At 41.2% G+C, this 17,965-nt stretch overlaps 1 protein-coding gene and 1 long non-coding RNA gene across 3 annotated transcripts; one reads left to right on the top strand and one right to left on the bottom strand.

Annotated features, from left to right (window-relative positions):
• Positions 1 to 358: 358 nt before the first annotated feature.
• Positions 359 to 17,854, bottom strand: pdcd6 (programmed cell death 6). Of its 2 annotated transcripts, none has more exons than XM_026179322.1 (6): positions 17,618 to 17,854; positions 13,117 to 13,178; positions 4,050 to 4,094; positions 2,988 to 3,158; positions 820 to 929; positions 359 to 598 (listed from the first exon to the last, which is right to left on the bottom strand). In XM_026179322.1, the coding sequence occupies exons 1-6, from the start codon at positions 17,698 to 17,700 to the stop codon at positions 500 to 502; spliced, it is 570 nt and encodes a 189-aa protein (XP_026035107.1). In that variant the 5' UTR covers positions 17,701 to 17,854; the 3' UTR covers positions 359 to 499. The 2 variants fall into 2 exon arrangements, with proteins under 2 accessions (XP_026035107.1, XP_026035108.1); XM_026179323.1 differs by having other exon boundaries at positions 3,000 to 3,158; positions 17,618 to 17,852.
• Positions 936 to 7,854, top strand: LOC113028891 (uncharacterized). The gene is made up of 3 exons (XR_003273293.1): positions 936 to 2,625; positions 6,677 to 6,778; positions 6,880 to 7,854. It is a non-coding gene; the product is annotated as an uncharacterized LOC113028891 (long non-coding RNA).
• Positions 17,855 to 17,965: the final 111 nt, after the last annotated feature.

Genomic DNA, 17,965 nt, shown 5'->3' with positions numbered 1-17,965 from the left:
CATGCAATGCATTTGAAATCGTATTTACAATGCATTATTTCACTCTCGACTGATCTTTTTTTCTTTTCTTTTTTTAATGTAATCAATTAAAGTTAAGACATTTAATGTCAACATTAACAGACAGACAGAAAGACAGATGCGTCCATAATGTTCCCCCACACGGAGTCGCCGACACAGACAATGTTCAGATTGGTCAACAAACAAAAACACTACAAGATTTTTTTTTTAATTATATCAAGCATTTGAGTTATACTTCCAGATAAATGATTTGGAAAATAAACAGAAAAAATTGTGTTGTTAACTTTATAAATAAAAGTGAACCCCCCCCCCCCCCCCCCCCCCCAAAAAAAAACCCCAAAAAAAACAAAACAAAAAACAACAGCAAGGCATTAAAAATTAAAAAAATCTTGCAGCGTCCATCATGGCAGACTTCCGGGAGGTGCCGGTAGCTTTGGCACAGTTGTGTCCAGTTGTGCTCTTCTGTGGTGAGCCGTGTATATTATACTATATTGAAGACCATGGAAAGATACTGTTCATATGAAACCTGGATCCAGCCGTCCTGATCCGTATCATATCGCCTGAAAACATCAGTCAACCTCTGCAAAAGCACAGAAAAAGGATTTACTGCAGATTAGCCAGAAGCATTATCTCATTATTATTAATACCATTTACTTCTTTAGGCTTTTTGTCACACTTAGCAGCCTCTTCTATAGCTGCATGAAATTACTGAGAAGGAAGAAACTGGCTCATAAAAATACATGATTGAAAGTCCACTTCAAGTCTTTTACATGCACACTACAGTCAGTGCGACTCTGTTACCTGCAGTACAATACAGCACTGGATGAAGTCATCGAAGGCCACCTGTCCCTTCCTCTGGCGGTCGAACTTCTCTATCAGTGTGCCGTAGAACTGGTCCGATAGACGATAGCCTGCACACAACAGTAACACAGCCGTCATTTCAAAGCTGTTCTACACATTCACCCACTCAGTTTGTTTTCTGATAAAGGATGATTTATAATGCATTTGATTTCTGGTCTAAACTCTGCTATGGCAGATGCTGGACGTTCACCTCTGGGTCTTTGTTGAGGTGGGAATCACCACGCACCCTGCAACATCATACGATTGGGATTTGTTTTCTTTACTTTTGCAAAATGCTATCACAAAAACATTTACTGCGATTTATTACCTTTTTTAATTGCAAGCTATGTCCTCAAAGTACAGCTTTCTCAGTATCTGTTTTATCCAATAAGATACAGCTATCTCATTTCAGTTATTTCTGTGCTACAAAATGAAACAGTTTAGCACAGCAACATTGTCACTGAATAATAAAGTACTGATATTGGATGTCTCTATATCGATACGATATTGCCACACAAACTATCAGGATGCTATGCTGTGTCGATTTCTTTCCCCACCCCTTAATTTGTATCCTGGACCTTGAGACTGTGAGAAGCTCCTGGAGCCACTGAGGGCATGACAGCCTCTACATACACGAGGCTCCTGTCCAGGTAATGACTTTTAAGTGAACCATGACATATGCAAATTGACTGTGGCAGAGCTCCAGGCTGGGTGGAATGAACGCAGACTGGCTTGGGCAGAAGAACAAGTTGTGGCTGTACTCGAGACATGTTATGATACGGTCAGATTAAGGCATTCACGGGACAGCCGCCATCAGTGTGATACTGTACATCTGCTTTACTGAGACGCTCCTGCCACTGCCAGTGAAAACAATACAGTGAATATGAGCCTCTGTGTCTTCTGATCTTCAGGAGTCTCGTGAAGCAGATTTAGAAAATACGGAAACACAAAGAAACACCAAAAACATGCAAAGTAAAACAGCTATTTCGAAGAAATCTTTCTTTTTCATTGACCACAAACGTAGCCCACAGGCAGATTTCACTCTCATTTCATTCACAGGTTCTTTTTTTATTTATTAATTTGGTCACTTTACTGCTGATTAGTAAATTATTTAAATTGATTTTAATACTGACAAAACACATCTGCTCAATTTGGTGAAAGAAAATTGTTTCATAAAAGTTGGAGAAAAATGAGACTGAAAAAAGCTGCATAATGCTTAAACAGCACCAATGAGCAACTCATCAGGTTAATGAGCAACACGACAGTCTTAACAGTGTAAAGACAGCATAGACACACAGTCTAATAGCCGTATTTCTTATTGTATAAGTACAAAGCAGGTAATACTATCTGCTGTTCAAAAAATCCTTTAATATATGCACACAGCAGACAAGGCTGAAAACCAACAGTGAATGGCAATGATCTTCAGGCCTTCGGGCAGCAATGCATTCAAAACAATGCAACTTAAACTCCACCACTGAATGCAGAGAAAGTCCACAAGATGCTGCTGCTCCCTTCTGTGGCTCTAAACTCGTTTAAAATGGACTCAGCAGATAAAACTGTCTTGCTGTAGTTTGAGTAACGATTATGTTTTGTGTTCTCCCTTCGTCAGATCACGGAGAACTGGAACTATTCGGCATGTTTTCTGCACAGTTGGAGGCAGTGGAAACACCATTAATGCTGGCTTTGGAGTCAGGTGCCGTCGCCCAGATGACGTCTTATCAAGAAAGGCCAAACAACATTTTGTACTTACTCCAACACTATGTCAAGGTGATAAACTGACCTGCCTGCTAACAAACAGCCAAATCTCAAATGTTCAACACTTTATTAGTTGTCTGTAGCACTTCCTGTTGAATTTAGTTTGCAAAGCACCCCAACTTTTTCTGGCTTTTTACAGGCCAATTTAAAGTCGCAAATTAACATTTGTCAAAATATATGAATTGAAAGCATTTGTATATGTGGTGGTTAGTAAAAAAAAGTAGGATTAAAATATACTCATTTGGTGTCTAGCTGCTGTATCTAAAACACACACACACAGAAAACTGAAAAGACAAAAACACTGACCGTGTAGAAACAGCCTAGAGACCATCGAGCCCTCCACCAGCACCCTAAATTTTAGTACACAAGCATACTTTGTTGCTCACCGAATCCAGTCAGTGCCTGCTTAAGCTCTTGTTTATCGATGAAGCCGGAGTTGTCCCTGTCGTAGTTCCTGAAGATGTTCTGCCAGTCCGTGATGTACTTCCACACACCGGCAAACTCGTTGAAGTTCACCCCGCCTTTATTTTCTCTGTCGAACATGGCTGAAGTAGAATATAACGCATATTAAATGCACCGGTACTGACAACATATATGCACGCACACTGGTAGACATTCTGGACATTAAATGTGGTTGGGACAGTTTTAAGGACACGAGAGTGAGTACGGCACCGCATACATCTTTGCAGGGCTATCAGAAATTCACACTTGACTAATTCCTGCCTCATAAGACAGCGAAAGAAAACAGCTTGATCCCCCCCACCAGTACTCCACTCCTCACCCCCATGCGCTTCAATCCAATTACCTCCCAACAAAGGGAGTGTTATCACAGGATATGCTTCTTGCTGTGGGAGTACTAAACAATGGATTTACTGCGCATGGTGCAGTGGAAAGGAGAGGCGATGGAATTATACGGATTTACTTTGGAAGTCGCACAACAAACGGAGAGTGCAAAGTACATGCGAGACCCAGGGACAGACATTTTTTAACATACTTCTGGTCTTGGAGTTTAAAAATAAATAAGCCACAGCCATTCGTGTACAGAAAGTACAAAAGAATCGTTTAGTACATTGTGATTCAGAGTCAGTGTGTTTAAAAGATCAACTACACTGCAAAGTTTCCAGTTTTTAACCTCAGCTGTATATTATAAAAGAGTCAACAGATCAATATTTGAAGTCTTAGGAAACTCTCAGCTGCCCTTTAGGACCAGCTTTTCAATTTCCTTGCAGATATTCCCCTCTTCCTGGTTTTATTGATGGCTGCAGGTTTCCACTAAAGCAGGAGAACAGCAGAGGCTTGTTTGTGTCTTCAGATTGCTCGCTGTTTAATGAACTAATCTGGTTGTCATGGCATGGAGGCAGATAAACAACCTGAATATTTCCAGAACAAGAGGCAGTGTGTGGAAGTTGGTTGTCTCACCGTCACTGGTCACTTACATATAATGGAGCGGACGGTCACTGGGTTGAAAGGAGTCCACGTGCCTGTGAAACAGAGGAGCGCTGGTTAAAAATACACCAAGACCTGCAGCAACATCCAGCTGCTAAATGCCCCAAAGAAACTGATATAATGATAACAGAGCTGAGGTAGCAGTAATGATATAATAAATCTTTAGGGAGTGCAGTAGAGTTTTGTAAGAGCCACAGCAGCCGTGGGATTTTTTGTTTTTTAACACCAACTGTGTGGAACTGCAGTTAAAATTGGCATCATCACAATAAACAGAAAATAAACACTCTTCTTGCTATTGGAGCTTAATTAAACATTTTCACAAGATTAGCATTTTAGCGGGGCCTGTATTTATTTCCTAAGATCACGACATACCCAAGAAAGAATCTGATTTTACTGCTTTTTAATGAGTTCATTATCTCGAGACGATAACTGAAATGCAACGGCCGGCTTCATTTGACCAAACATAACAGTACTGTAGACATACTTGACTGTACTATCTATAAAATGTACTTCCTGCCACTGTTATTATGATTATATGTGCACTGTGCATGAAATACATTGGTAGTGTCCATGTAAGGCAGATGACTTTCAATGCGAACAAGCCCACACTGCGGCGCTTTACGTTTCATAAATCAGAAAATTACCATAGTAACCCATCAAGCAGATGATAATGAAAAATGATGATCATTAGTGTAGTCTCATGTGCGTTATTATGAGAGATGTGAATGAGTGAAGAGGGAATGATTTTGCAGACACACTTTTTTTCACAGCAGCTGTTGAGTTGCCGTGGCAGGGACCTGAAACCTGCAGAAAGCAGCAATCCCTGATATCACCTATCACAAATGTTACTAATCTACTGTGATTGTCCTTTAATGGCACGTCAAACTGTCTGCCATTAACATGATTTATTGTGCCTGCTGACTCACTATCACACCGTCATCCTCAAAGGACACTTGATTAGAACAGAGCCATTAATACTGTGATTAATTCCACTCCAGCAATGACAAATCAAAAGTTTATGCTGTGAAGACAGCCTATGTCTATGAGGCCACCCCCGATTTCTTTATGTTTTGCGCCCAAGGAGTCACGCTTGCTTGGATTTTTTTTTTAAAGTGGTCTCCAGTAACAGTTCTCCAGGCTTTTGAAGGTTTTTTTTATTTAACACTGACATGTAAATCATTAAAAAATTGGATCTAAATCAAGGGATGAACCAGTGTTGTGTCTACACAGAACAAACAACTCTGACTGACGAATGTGAAATTTTGGTTTAAATTACAATGATTATCTGGAGGAATGCAGGACAGAGGTACAGCAGTGAGTGTCTACAGCCATCTGGAAAACATGGTGGAGACTTTGTCATGATTTGGGGCTTTATTTAAGTCAGCAGGGTTGTTTTAATAAAGTTGGAATTGTTGGAATTATTAATGCAGAAAAAACCATTACATTTTGATCTATGGTAAATGGACTGATTCTTATACGGCGCTTTTCTACTCTCCCGGAGTACAATGTGCCACGTTCACCCAATCACACCCATTCTCACAAGCACTGTCTCTAAACTGAGAGCAACTTGGGGTTACTGGAGACTGGAGGAGCCAGGGATCGAACCACCAACCTTCCGATCAGTAGGTGACCTGCGCTACCTCCTAAGCCACAGCTACCCTATCACGCAACACCATCTAGAAAGCATAACAGTGATCCCAAACATACTGCCAATTATTTTGGTAATCGAGTAACTGTATAAATCTTTCGTTGTATTTACGTGCCATAATAAATTTAAAAAAAATTAAGTAAACATTTTACTAAATGCAAAAATATATAAATACTCTCAAGTACTCTTGGGCAGAGTTTTATCTCCTGGATGAGGTAGATATGTTGTGTCTTCATGTTTATGAGTTTTTGTGCATGTGTGCGTGTCTGTGTGTTTAAGTATGAAGAAGTCAAGCAAACAGTGAATTATGTCTGTAATGCTTTAACCTCCTAGGACCTGGCGTCCACATATGTTTAAATAACATTTTGGGTTATTTAGACCAAAATACTCAATTTTGCTCTTCAAGGGCCTGATATCCATTTACGAGGACATTATACTGCTACTGTTCAATCAAAATTTTAAACGAATGTCCTCATATGTGGCTCTGGTTTTTCATAAAAACAAAAATAAGGTAATTCTTTGTTTTTACATTCATCGGGCCCCAATATGCCTAAATATCAAAGAGAAATTAAAAATGCATGCCGTGGAAAAGTTCGGGTCTTAGGAGGTTAAAGGAGAATGTGGTGGCTGCAATGAAGAAGAACGAGCACATCAGCATTCTGAAATTTGCCGTGAACTTTGATGCATTGATGCAGACGAGCTCTTAGAAGCCTGGAGAACTGTTCCTGAAGAAGTGACAGGAAAGCTTGACTAAGACAGTTCAATCTGTGCAGAAGATTAAAGGTGGTCATATCAAATATTGACCTTAAGATTTGTTACAATACTCTCTCTCTACATATCTGTTATTGCACCCATTGGTGCATTTTCCCAGCAAAATACAAAGAAATGAGGGGTGGCTCAAGACTTTTGTAGTTTTTTTAAAAAAAGCGGGGGTGAGTTTTATGACAATTTATGTCTTTTTTTTTCCAGCTACGCATCATTATTTTTCATCTAGAGGACAAACTTCAATTACAAGTGAATCTACCTGTCATATAGGTGGGCGCGAAAAAGAGCAATAGGTCTTTACTTCAGGTGAGTGTTTATACTTTTATAGCCTGCTTCACACTCTCAAGACAGTGAGATTTATCAGGCCATCTAAATAGCTGCTGACTCACCACCTCACTTTATTACAGGCAGGCTGGCAGTTCAGGACCAGGAATAAAGAGAAGCGTGTCTGAGAAGATGTAGAGAAGCGAGGGGAGGCAAGGAAATGCACAAAAGGAGCAGAGATAACAAAAGAGAAGTGACCCGAGGAGATGAGGTGAACAAAACATTTGCAGTTTGGTTCTCATTGCAGTACCTTGAGCTCTCTTGCCTACATTTGCTGACCTAAGGTTGTTTCCTGAAACTCTTTTTGCAGATCCTAAAACAGCCTCTGCAGAATTTCAACAGCTTGCCGAAACTCTGGAGCGTTTTTCACACCATGCTGCTTGTTTTTGATTTTCCTCCACAGCTATGCCAGCACAGCAGTAAGCAGGTTTGCAGCGCGAGCCTCAAGAGCTTAGATAAGAGGATCTCATTTAAATAAAAAGGTTTCAAATCAAACATAACACAGAAATTGCTTTATTGTTGATTTATTCACACCTCGATTTTACTTGGGAAAGCCCATTAAAGCGTCTAAATAAATAATATGAAGCTGAAACAATTTCAGGACCTCAAAACTTTAAGATTTTGGTACACTAAGTACTGTGTGCTTCAGAGGACACTAGTCATTTCCTCCCTCTTGCTCAGTTTGTTTTATTGATGGCTGAGGCCGTCTAGGACTGTGGATAGAGCCGTTTTGGGACAGGCCTGAGGCTCTTACTGACGCTGGGATTTGGGCCAGAATCTATATTCCACTTTCATCCAAAACGAACTAAATAATGAACTAAAGCAACAATCATAAAGTATTATTAGCATATAGATGTGAGGGCAATTTGTAGAAGCGGGTCAGCGTTACAGCATGTCTCTTTGCTGCCATTTCTCACAAGTACTTTTTTCATCAAACCACATCTCTCATCGACTAAAATGAATGGCGTGGTGTCATTTATGACCATGTTAAAGGAATACTTCTTTAATCGGGCTACATTTCTGTTTGTCATCTCTATATATACTTCCTTAATGTGCAACAGATGCTTTTAAAAAAAACAAAAAAAAAACAAACAAAAACACACACACACACACACACACACACACACACACTTCATTACAAAATGATTGCCTGTTACTTCTTCGTTTCAGTAATAGTAGCGAATTATGTGCTACAGCACATTTAAACACAACAATTTAGATAAACTGGAAACTCCCTAATACTTTGATCACCAACAATTCATAGTCAAAAACATAATTCATGTTTTTATGTTTGTATTACTAGTACTAAAACTATTTTTAATAGATAATTTAAAAAAAAAAAAATCTGCAGAAACACTCGAATCATTCACTTCATTTATGCACAACTCTCTTAAGGCAACAGCATTTCAATCAGGTTGACTGGACTTTGAGCGGGTCACTGCTTGCTGATTTTGTTTTTCAGTCATTCTGTTTTAGATCCACTGTGAGCTTTAGCTGTTGGCCATCTGTCCAACAGCTAAAGCTCACATTTGACTCTAGATTACTTTGGTATACAGAGGAGTTCATGCTCAACTCTGTAAGGTGTCCAGGTCCTGTGGCTATAAAACATGGCCAAATCATCACGCCTCCCAGGAAGACTGTGGCATTGTGTTAACACACACTTACATGCTCCAAACTAGCAAACAGCAACAACTTCTGCTTTTATAGAGCATCTGGCTGTTACCTGTATAGATAATATCAGTCTGCCGATAAACCGGTCAGAATCCAATATGGATATAGGATCATGAAAAATGCCGCTTGACGGTTAATCCAGAGTACAATGTCAACAATTATTTTATTAAATGTAATAAGTTGACTGTAACAAATACCGAGGGATACTGGAATTTTCAGGAGCAAAAAAATTCAGATATTTTTATAGGCTGTTATTATAAGTTATAACTATAATTAAAAGAGTTTGTCACTAGTCCAAAAACAGTGTTTCTAATTTTCCTTTAAATGCATCTTTGATATTTCTATACTACAGTGTTACGTAGCTGTTGGCGTGAGCAGAAATTGGATGTTCAAACATGGATTCAGCTAAAACGCTGTGAATGCTACTCAAACATTAGAGCCAGCAGTAAAATGCCCAAAGGCAGAGCAGAGAACAAGCTGTGACCTTTCCAGACGCACGGGCTCTTCTACACGCATGCATGCACACGCACACACACCTCACACCAGTAGCTAGCTGTGAGGTCACCAATGTATGCTAGACACACTGCGGCTGCCCAGTGTGAAGCGGCCAGTATGGCTGAGATGTTTGTGAGCGTCTGATGGCAGACTGGGACAATACTCCCTCTGTCCTGTCCACACACTGGACCCCTCTCACTGGTGAACTGCCAGTGGCGAGGTGGACAGAAGTGAGAGAATATAAGAGGTGAGGAGGGAGGCGGGCGAGTGGAAAAACGGAGAGCGCTGACCGCAGTGTATACGCATACATGTAACGGTCGTGATGGAGTTCAGTGAGTCGATTGTCCCCTACACGCCTGACATAAGCAAACACGGATTTGAACTTTTCCAAACACACTTTAAATGTTAAGCTCACAAAGTAGCGACACAGACTTGAAACCTCCCGAAACACACATCCTGTATTACTCAGGTAAAGGTTTGACCTTGAGAGCAGCAAAGGGACAGAGCTGCTTGATTATCGTTGAATTAATATAAATGTAAGTGATTGCAATTTAGCTTTTTCTGGGAGTCGCTCAAACCTTGCAATTTGAAATCATGCAAAGAGTACAGTTATGTAGTATGCTGGGAGCTTATCAACAGGAGTATCCAAGCAAGTCATTGCTCAGAGTAAAGAGAATTATAATTAAAGCGACTGCTACAGTCAGCTCTGTGTGTTTTGTGGTCACATATAAGGAAAACGCATAAGAAGGAATCCAGTCAAAATGGCACCGGTGCCTCACGCCATTAGAAAATGACTGGATCTAACATATTCAGTGCATGACGCAGCTCCTTCACCAGAAGGTGGAAATGCTGAAAAGCTTAACACTGTCTGGGTAATATCCATGCCATCTGACTCAGCTCAGGTTTTACAAAAGTGTACATATGTACAAGTGTAACGGAAAGGGCTGCTGATTGAGTTCCTCAAGCCCGCTCTGCATGTCAGCAGTTTCAGTGGAGCTCTTACACAAATAACTCAAGCAGGAGAGTGGGGGGGAGCATGGAGGCAAGTTGGTAGGGTATCTGCTTACTGCTGAGCAAAGAGACGAGGCCAGAAAAAAAAATCCATATTTATAGCAAATGGCCCGGCTAAAAGGCATACGGACAAAACAGACAGGCACGTGCACTTCCAACAGCACAGAGCCATCACTGTTTCATCACGGTAACACCCAGGACTGAGAGAGAGAGGAGGGAAGATAGTTTCACTTTCCCTCTCTGTGTGTCTGTCTAAGTAAGGGTGAGAGACAAAGAGACAAAGTCAGAGTAAGAGAGGACAAGGAGACAGAGGGCATGGCAGGAAAACAGCCGGTACCATATCCTCAAGAGAAATGTAAGAGGAGAGGAGATGTTGTATAATCCTATGTTTAAAATGTTTAAAATGCCTTTTTCTAGCCGACTGATTTCTTTTTTCTACCTGGAAAAAGAAAATACATGTAAAAAAAGCAGGAGATTAAAAGATTTCTGCACAAAGCAAAAGGAAAAAAGAAACATATGAAGTGAAGCCCGGATCATTTTCTATGTGCAGAAGACAGGTAGGCAGAGCGCTGATGGACGATAAGAAAACCAGAGTATGTGATGCAGAAACAGCAGCAGAGGATAAAAGAGTTTAACTGGCCCAGCCTCCCTCCTGAACCTTGATGCTCTCTGCTCTCCTCAGAGACAGGGGTAAAGAAGAATAAGTAGACAAAGCATAGTTGATGGCAGGAAACTGATTCAAAAAAGCAGAATGCAGAGACAGTAGAGCTGCAACAGACAGTCGAGCGGCGGGTTGTCTTTAGGAAGCTGCAGGACAGGATGCAGTGCGCCGTGTTCGGCTTGACTGGCTCGGTTTCATTTCCCAATGAATCTAATGAACTAGGAGAGACTGGACCGGGAAACCTGCCGTTCGCCGCACGCATACGCAGCGAGGAGCACACAAACACAACAGCGAGTCCAAAAAAACAAGAAGAGACTCACTGACCCTTGGCAAAAAACCCAAAAATCTGATGAAATGAGCAACGCACACACGCTTGCCTCGCACAAACACACACTACACACTAATCAGTATGCTGTGCCAGAGTCACTGCGCAGCTCGATAACAGCTTCTTTCAGTGCTGCTGCTGGCTCTCACACTTCTTTTTTGCCTCTTTCTCTCTTTTGAAGTGCCCAGAAAAATGGGTTTCTGGGCAGCGTAATCTGCTGAAAAGTCTTTGAAAAGCTGCTGGAGCAAATCAAACAAAAGCTTGATGGGGGAAGACATTATATTATAATGAATATACAAACATCAACCCTGTGCCACAGTTTCTGGTCTAACGGTGTCACATTAATCGTTAACCCATTTTAACTGTGCCGTCTCACTTCAAACAAGGTCAAGAAGCGACGCAGCGATGAGTGTGGCAGGAAAATAGATGCCTGCTCTGTTGTGGCAGCTCTCCTCATCATTACGAGCATAAAAAAAATAAATACATAAACAAATAATAAGTGACTTCATTTTCCAGGATGTGAGCAGAGAAGATGACCCGTATCATTTATTCAGTGCTTCTCCCGAAACCGCTGGGGAGGAATAACAAGCACTCCGTTTCTTTTCTTTTAATTTGTTAAGGAAATGAAGCCTCGTCCCTGTCTGAATGCAGCTCCTCCTGCAGAGCTACAAGAGGGACTGTGCCTCCATTACTAGCAGCTGTAAGCCTCATGAAACATCCCTGGGTTTTCAATCAGATTAATACATTCTGCAGGAGAGAAAGCACACCCCTTATATAAAGTCACCCAGCCTCACAAACAACTTTATGAAAGACAAAAGCAAGAGTTTAAAAGTTTAAGCAGTTTATGAGCTGTAGCTAACTAGTTAATTAAGCCACCATTAGCCTATGTGGCACAGGCATGATTGGGGTTGTTATCCATGGCTGACATTTAATTGCTTCCAGCTGACTCACCTTTAAAACTCTGCTAAAGGGTTTCACTTAACAGTCACCTACAATACATTGCAAATTCACATTATCGCGCTAAAAGACTATAAGTGCTGAGTAAATGTCAACATCGTCAGCTGCTGATGAACCACACAGGATTCCTCCAAGTTTACCAGGGGATAGAAACTATGATGTAATTCTGTCATACTACTGTTTAATTGCACTGCATACATGCTTAAATAGTTAACCAGAGGCAGATTTATGCATTATTTTCCCCCCTTTTAAAACTCTGTGCTTCACTTTTAATTATACAAGAGCAAGAGAGAAGAGAAAGCACAATAAAATGGCTTTCAGAGTGACTTAGGTAAATAGAAATGCTTTATTACGCTATGTCAGTATTAGCATGTTTTAATCTCTGTCCACACAAGCATTTTAGCACAGCATCAGCGATCATCTCCATGTATAAAAGCATGTGTTAGCTCATATAAATGGCAGGTGTTCATTGCCTTTAGAAAGACCTTTAGAAACTATTTGAGGTTTGGTGCCTTTTGGAGTATTTTATTGGAACTATTTGACCCATCATGTGACCTCCTGTGCCAGTTTTGCTTTCTATAGTTTATGGATTTGTTAACTTCACACGCTTTTGTATAAATATGGTCATTATTACTGGCGTCAACAAAACAAAAGCCAGTTTCCATCTTTTATAAGCAGTCTGTGCTTATTCCTATTACGATGATGTGAGAGCATTCATCTTGTTTGAACTTTTGAAGAGTGTGACAAAATCCACACCCACAGTTTCAGTTAGCATCCTGTACGGTGTGGCGCTGGCTGTCATTGCTGGGACACAGAAGAATATCAAAGTATTTTCTCTCGAGCTACGCCGTTAAACTCTTCACCTACTCCTCTGTTCTGGGACAAAAATAAAACTCCATTCATTTTTATCCGGTTCACCTGCTATCGATGGGATAAAAATAAAATCCCCATCCATTTTTCTGCTTTAACATGCCGTTGCTTAAATCAAAGAGTGAGCCAGTGACCAGTGGTGTGTAACGAGGAGATGGGAGACAAAGAGAGAGACACACAGGGGAGCAAAGAAGAACAGAGGGAATTAAGAAGAAAGGGAAAAATGATATATTGACATAGAAAAGGAGGTGAGATATATATAGATATTTATAGAACGGGAAAGAAAGACAATAACAGTAGTGGCAGAAATTCCAAGACACTGATCCATACCGTTCGATAAGGCTTGCTGAAGCTCCGTGTCTGATATCACTCCACTCCGGTCCTTGTCGACCCTGGGGAGGAAAACACAGATTAGATACCGCCTGCTTTAACCACTTCACACCAGGACACAATCCCAACACACAAAAGCAGCATGCACCAGCGCTCGCCAACTGAAACCTCATCCTGCTGATCATGTGTTAGTGTTTCAACAGTGCACAGAGAATGAATGGAAGTCTGTGATCAGGGTGCACAAGACAGTTTGTACACTCAGAGATCAGAGAAACCAGCCAGACAAGGTCTAAAGGTTTGTGTGTGTTAGTGTGTGTTGGTCCTGAGAATGCAAACTAAAACAGGTTGTTGCTTCGTAACTTTTAGTGCCCACAGCATAGTGCCTGCTTGGAAGATTCTTTTAAGTGATAGTGAAACCAAAAGTTAAAATTTCTCATATTTGACATATGTGCACAGCAATGCTATTTTGACTACCTGGCAATACATAAAAGAATGTATCAGGCTGCCTCCTGCCAACAACACTGACAGTTTAATTAAATTATATCAGAGAGAGAGAAAAGTCTTCACAAAACAAAGCAGAATTACTCAAGAAAATTAAATTAGTCTCTTTTTGTCCCAGATCCTGAAGTTACAGCTCATACAGTTAGTAAATCAACTGACTGGAAACTAGCAAGCAAAAAGCACTGCTCTTTGTTTGAGCCAGTTTTCTCAGGTCACTTTGGATCTTGGAGAACTTAGGTTTTCATTACTTGAATATGTTTTACAGGTGAAGTGACAACAAATCAAAGGGCTTTAAACTTAGGATTGATGTAATTATTATGGATCATTTCTACTTTAAAACGTTAGCAAATGGGTTAAGAGCTCCATAGACCAGGGTCATTGAATTTACTGTCACAGTTCACCAACTATTCAGGTGTTTTAGCCCTAATGGAGCCACCAAAGCTAGTAAAGCATCCAAAGGTAGTGCTGCTTCTTTAAGTACATTTCTACTCTGTGTAGGTATTTAAAGAAGGAACTGAAGGAAAGTGCTACTGATGTGGTGACTCACTGGCAGACTTTAAACAAAGAAAGGGAATGGGATGCGATGTAATTATTAATGTACACTTACAGTACCTTTAAGGAGAGCAATCTTTGTCATTTCTATGTCTTTATGCCAGAGTAGCTTTCCTGATACACAGATCATAATTTATCTCATAATTATGCTCCCTTCCTCTGGCCCTTTTAGAAGACTTTGTTCTGATTGGCTGCCCCTCATAAACAGAAGGTTTAAACACCAGGTGGGTGGGGCTTCTGTGCTCAAGAAGCCCTCACATGTGCACACTTCAGCCTTCAATTGCCCTTCACTCCTTGGGAATTAGGTTATGCAGCTTCACTTTCCTCCCACTACTTTGGAGCTGAAACATTGATAAAAGTTCAGCTTTTCAATTCCCAGAAGTTGCAAACATCAGCCAATCAAAGCAGATTTCAAATTCACCAGCGCTACCTCTAGCCAATCACATCACATCTTGAAAATATCCCAAGAGAGTGAGATAATAAGTAGACTTTGGGATCAAAATGGAGAAGTTGATCAATGCAGGGATCCATTACCATTTGAATGATTAGTTCTTGTTGCTATAACAACTCCTGCAGTCTACATGTTAAACAGCTGGTGATAGACCGCTGAAGCTTTTTTGATCTCAGCTTCTGCTGATGCTCTCAGCCAATCACCATTCAATGTATGCGATAACCATAGTTCTTCACTCTACAAAGTTAGAGACCCAAACAAACAGGCATCAAATCATAAGCCTCACCATGTTAGGATCAATTAGGAACTCGGCTCTTAGTGACATCACACAGAGCTGAGAGCAAATCTTTAGCTGAACATTTAGATAGTATAGATAACTATAAAGGACAAAAACACATCATAGTCTGCTTGAATGTTGCCACAAGTCTCTCTTTGAGATGCAGAGACATTATAAGGTTGGACTCTGGCACAAATATGAGGCCTTACACTTTTGAAATCTAGCTTAGTCAAAAATCCAGTGACTCAGTTGTTCCTTAGCAACCTGCCAGGCCCAACCTGTTGACGCAGAGCTCACTCAACAAACACAGTTTGAATACCAGCAGAGAAGAAGAGGGGAGGACCCCCCCAAACAAACAAAACAAAACAACAAAAACAAAAAGTGTGCTGGGTTTCTGCTCCCGGCTGTGACTCGTTTTTGTGCGGCCGCAACTCTATGACTGCAGCCATCGAGGCATGGTGATCAGCTATATGTCGGTGTGCATTTCCCCTGTTAAATGAAGAAAAACAAACACGCGGTCTCGCCTGGTCTTCCTGCTGGGGAAGGAACCGCTCTCAGCATGCTGCCATAAATGAGAGCCTTGTCACTGTGAAGGTGGTGATGGGTTGGGTTGGTGGAGGCAGAGGGGGTACCCAGCCTTTACCAAACACTGAGATATTATCTCAAAGAAGTATGTGTGTGTACAGTATAAGCTCTCTTTTTTCCCCGCTCCGCCTGTCTTCTTCCTACAAGCTCACACGCCCAGCCTTAGGCGAAGTTACCTCAACAGTAAAAAAGAAAAAAAATTGAAAGCATCATTAAAACTGCTTCTTGCCTGCAGAGGCAGGCAGTTAACCATCTGGTGTTTCCATATTCACACTGTCAAATACAGAACTTCTATGTAAAAGCTGCAGCGGGACAATATTAAAAGAAGGGGGGGAAAAAGGACAAAACACCATGACTGAGTCAGTTATTCTGCTCAGATTTTCCCATGTTTCACTGTTTCCTATTAGGCAATCAGGCTGGAATATAGCTTGCGGAACAAAAGTCCGTCCTACTTTCCACATAACTGGTCCAAAAGTAAGGCACTGGTGCTGTAGCTCCCAAGCTTGAAAATTCCACTGCTACTCTTCCTACTTTAAACCTTTTTAATCTAAGGATAAAGCAAGTCGCAGAAAGAATTACGGTTAGCTCTGCATGTGTAACAACTTTTGTCAGGTACATTTGTTTCTGCCAAGTAGTTATTTGATTAAATCAATGTGTAATTTGATTAAACGCTGAGAATTGGTGAGTAGGAGCTACTCAGTCAAGTCTGAGTCTTGAAATGCAGGATTCAAACATTTTTGTCATACCATAGCCATCCATGAGCATGCACACAAAAGGAAGAGAGTGACTCATTCAGCATCTAGCCAGGCAGACGTCAAATAGCCTACTTATCTTATCTTGTCGTGGCGCATCCACTCAGATGTAGTCATATCATAGCAAACATGTATATAAAAGCAGTCCAACAATGGGATGGTGAGTCATGGGTTAGTAGGTGCGTGTGTGTAAAAGGGATTGCAAAGCCTTCTGCGTCAACATGCTCCGTTGACTCTGACCACATGACCGAGGGAATTCCAGCAAAGCTCTGCCAGATATTCACCGAGGGGCAGCAGATGAGGCAGCGCAATGGCTCATGTGACAGATGACTGTATGTTTTTATGATAGTCACAATAACGCCTGGCATGACAATGATGCATGCAGCCACGAGAAGGTGCTGCTCCTCAAAGAGGCAAAATGTGTACATGTGATACCTTAAAGCTTTTCCACCATACATAAATAATTAGTTAAAGGGTGTTTCGAGCCTTGCAATGCCAGCAGCATCCTAATGTCAGAAAAAAATCTTCTGCAGTATTACATAACTCTATAGCTTACTATTGCCAGGGGCCAAGGCATATGAACATTTCCCTCTCTGCCTACTACTCTATGACCTTCTTGGCTGCTGACACGCTTTTGACTCAGGCTGTGCTGAAACTGATGACTATCAGTGGCTGACACTTTAACATCCAAATATGGGAGGGGGGGGAACATCCAAAAATCCAACATAAAACAATGTTTTTTTGGGAAATAAGCTCTCCAATGTGTTTTAAATAGATCCAGTTAGTCATATCCAGCTTTTTTAGAATATTATATCATTTCTATATGACTTCTTCAGACTCAAGTGTTGGTGGAAGATGGTTTTCACTGGAGACATAAATAAAACATTTTGAATGGAGCTGTGATTCCGTTGCTAGGATAAACCGGGGAGGGGAAACCCTTCAAGGACTCCCGGAGGTCCTTGAACCCAGGTTTGAAAACTCTCACTGAGCAAGCTGACTGACTTTGACTTCATTTCGGCACAATGTAACATCATCAATACAACTATGCGGCACTGCAGACGCGTAGTAATGTAAGGTAGTACCAGATGTGACATAAAGCAGCTACAGGCTGTGTACTGTGTAGTACTACTTCCACAACTGAGGCTCAACTGTAACACTGAAAATCAGTCATTTCACTCCGGGAAATCTGTCCCGAAAAAGAGTTATGCATAGATGAGAGCAACGACAAACAAAAACAGCGAGCTCTCAATGAAATATTTAGTGTCACCCCCACCCAGTCTCACCCTCTTCCTCCCGCGCTATTACACGACAGCAGTTTTCACCTCGAAGCAAAGTGAGAGACAGGCACACAGCAGCGAAACAACCCGGCTTTCCTGCACTTACCTCTGGAAGATATTCCACAGGAAACCCTGGTCCGGAGGAGCGTTGATGTGTGGGGGGGCTCTGTATGGACTGTGGTACGCCATTTTTACACGGAGCTCTCTGTCAGGTTTGCACAAGTATAGCTTGTGTTTCCTCCTCCTGCTGTAGTTTCTGCTCTCAGTAGCTTCAATCAGACTTCACCACCCTGACGTTCACGTTACAGCCTGCCTCCCTCGCGCACAGAGGCGTGGCCAATCATTCAACACTACCCATGAAGGGGGTGACGTCACAATTTCCTCTTATTTTCAGCTAAAGTGAAAATAGAAACCTAAAATTTTTAAGTAATTGTAAGTGTTGGTAAAGTCACGT

The sequence above is a fragment of the Astatotilapia calliptera genome, chromosome 9 (assembly GCF_900246225.1).
Source record: "Astatotilapia calliptera chromosome 9, fAstCal1.2, whole genome shotgun sequence".
NCBI lineage: Eukaryota > Metazoa > Chordata > Actinopteri > Cichliformes > Cichlidae > Astatotilapia > Astatotilapia calliptera.
This window is presented reverse-complemented; position numbering and strand designations above follow the sequence as displayed.

Coding starts and splice junctions, on each gene's coding strand:
- pdcd6 (XM_026179322.1), bottom strand. CDS start 17,700: ATGGCGTACCACAGTCCATACAGAGCCCCCCCACACATCAACGCTCCT. Junction 4,095..13,116: donor TCAGCAAGCCTTATCGAACG/GTATGGATCAGT, acceptor TCTGTTTCACAG/GCACGTGGACTCCTTTCAAC. Junction 599..819: donor AGTGCTGTATTGTACTGCAG/GTAACAGAGTCG, acceptor GTGCTTTTGCAG/AGGTTGACTGATGTTTTCAG.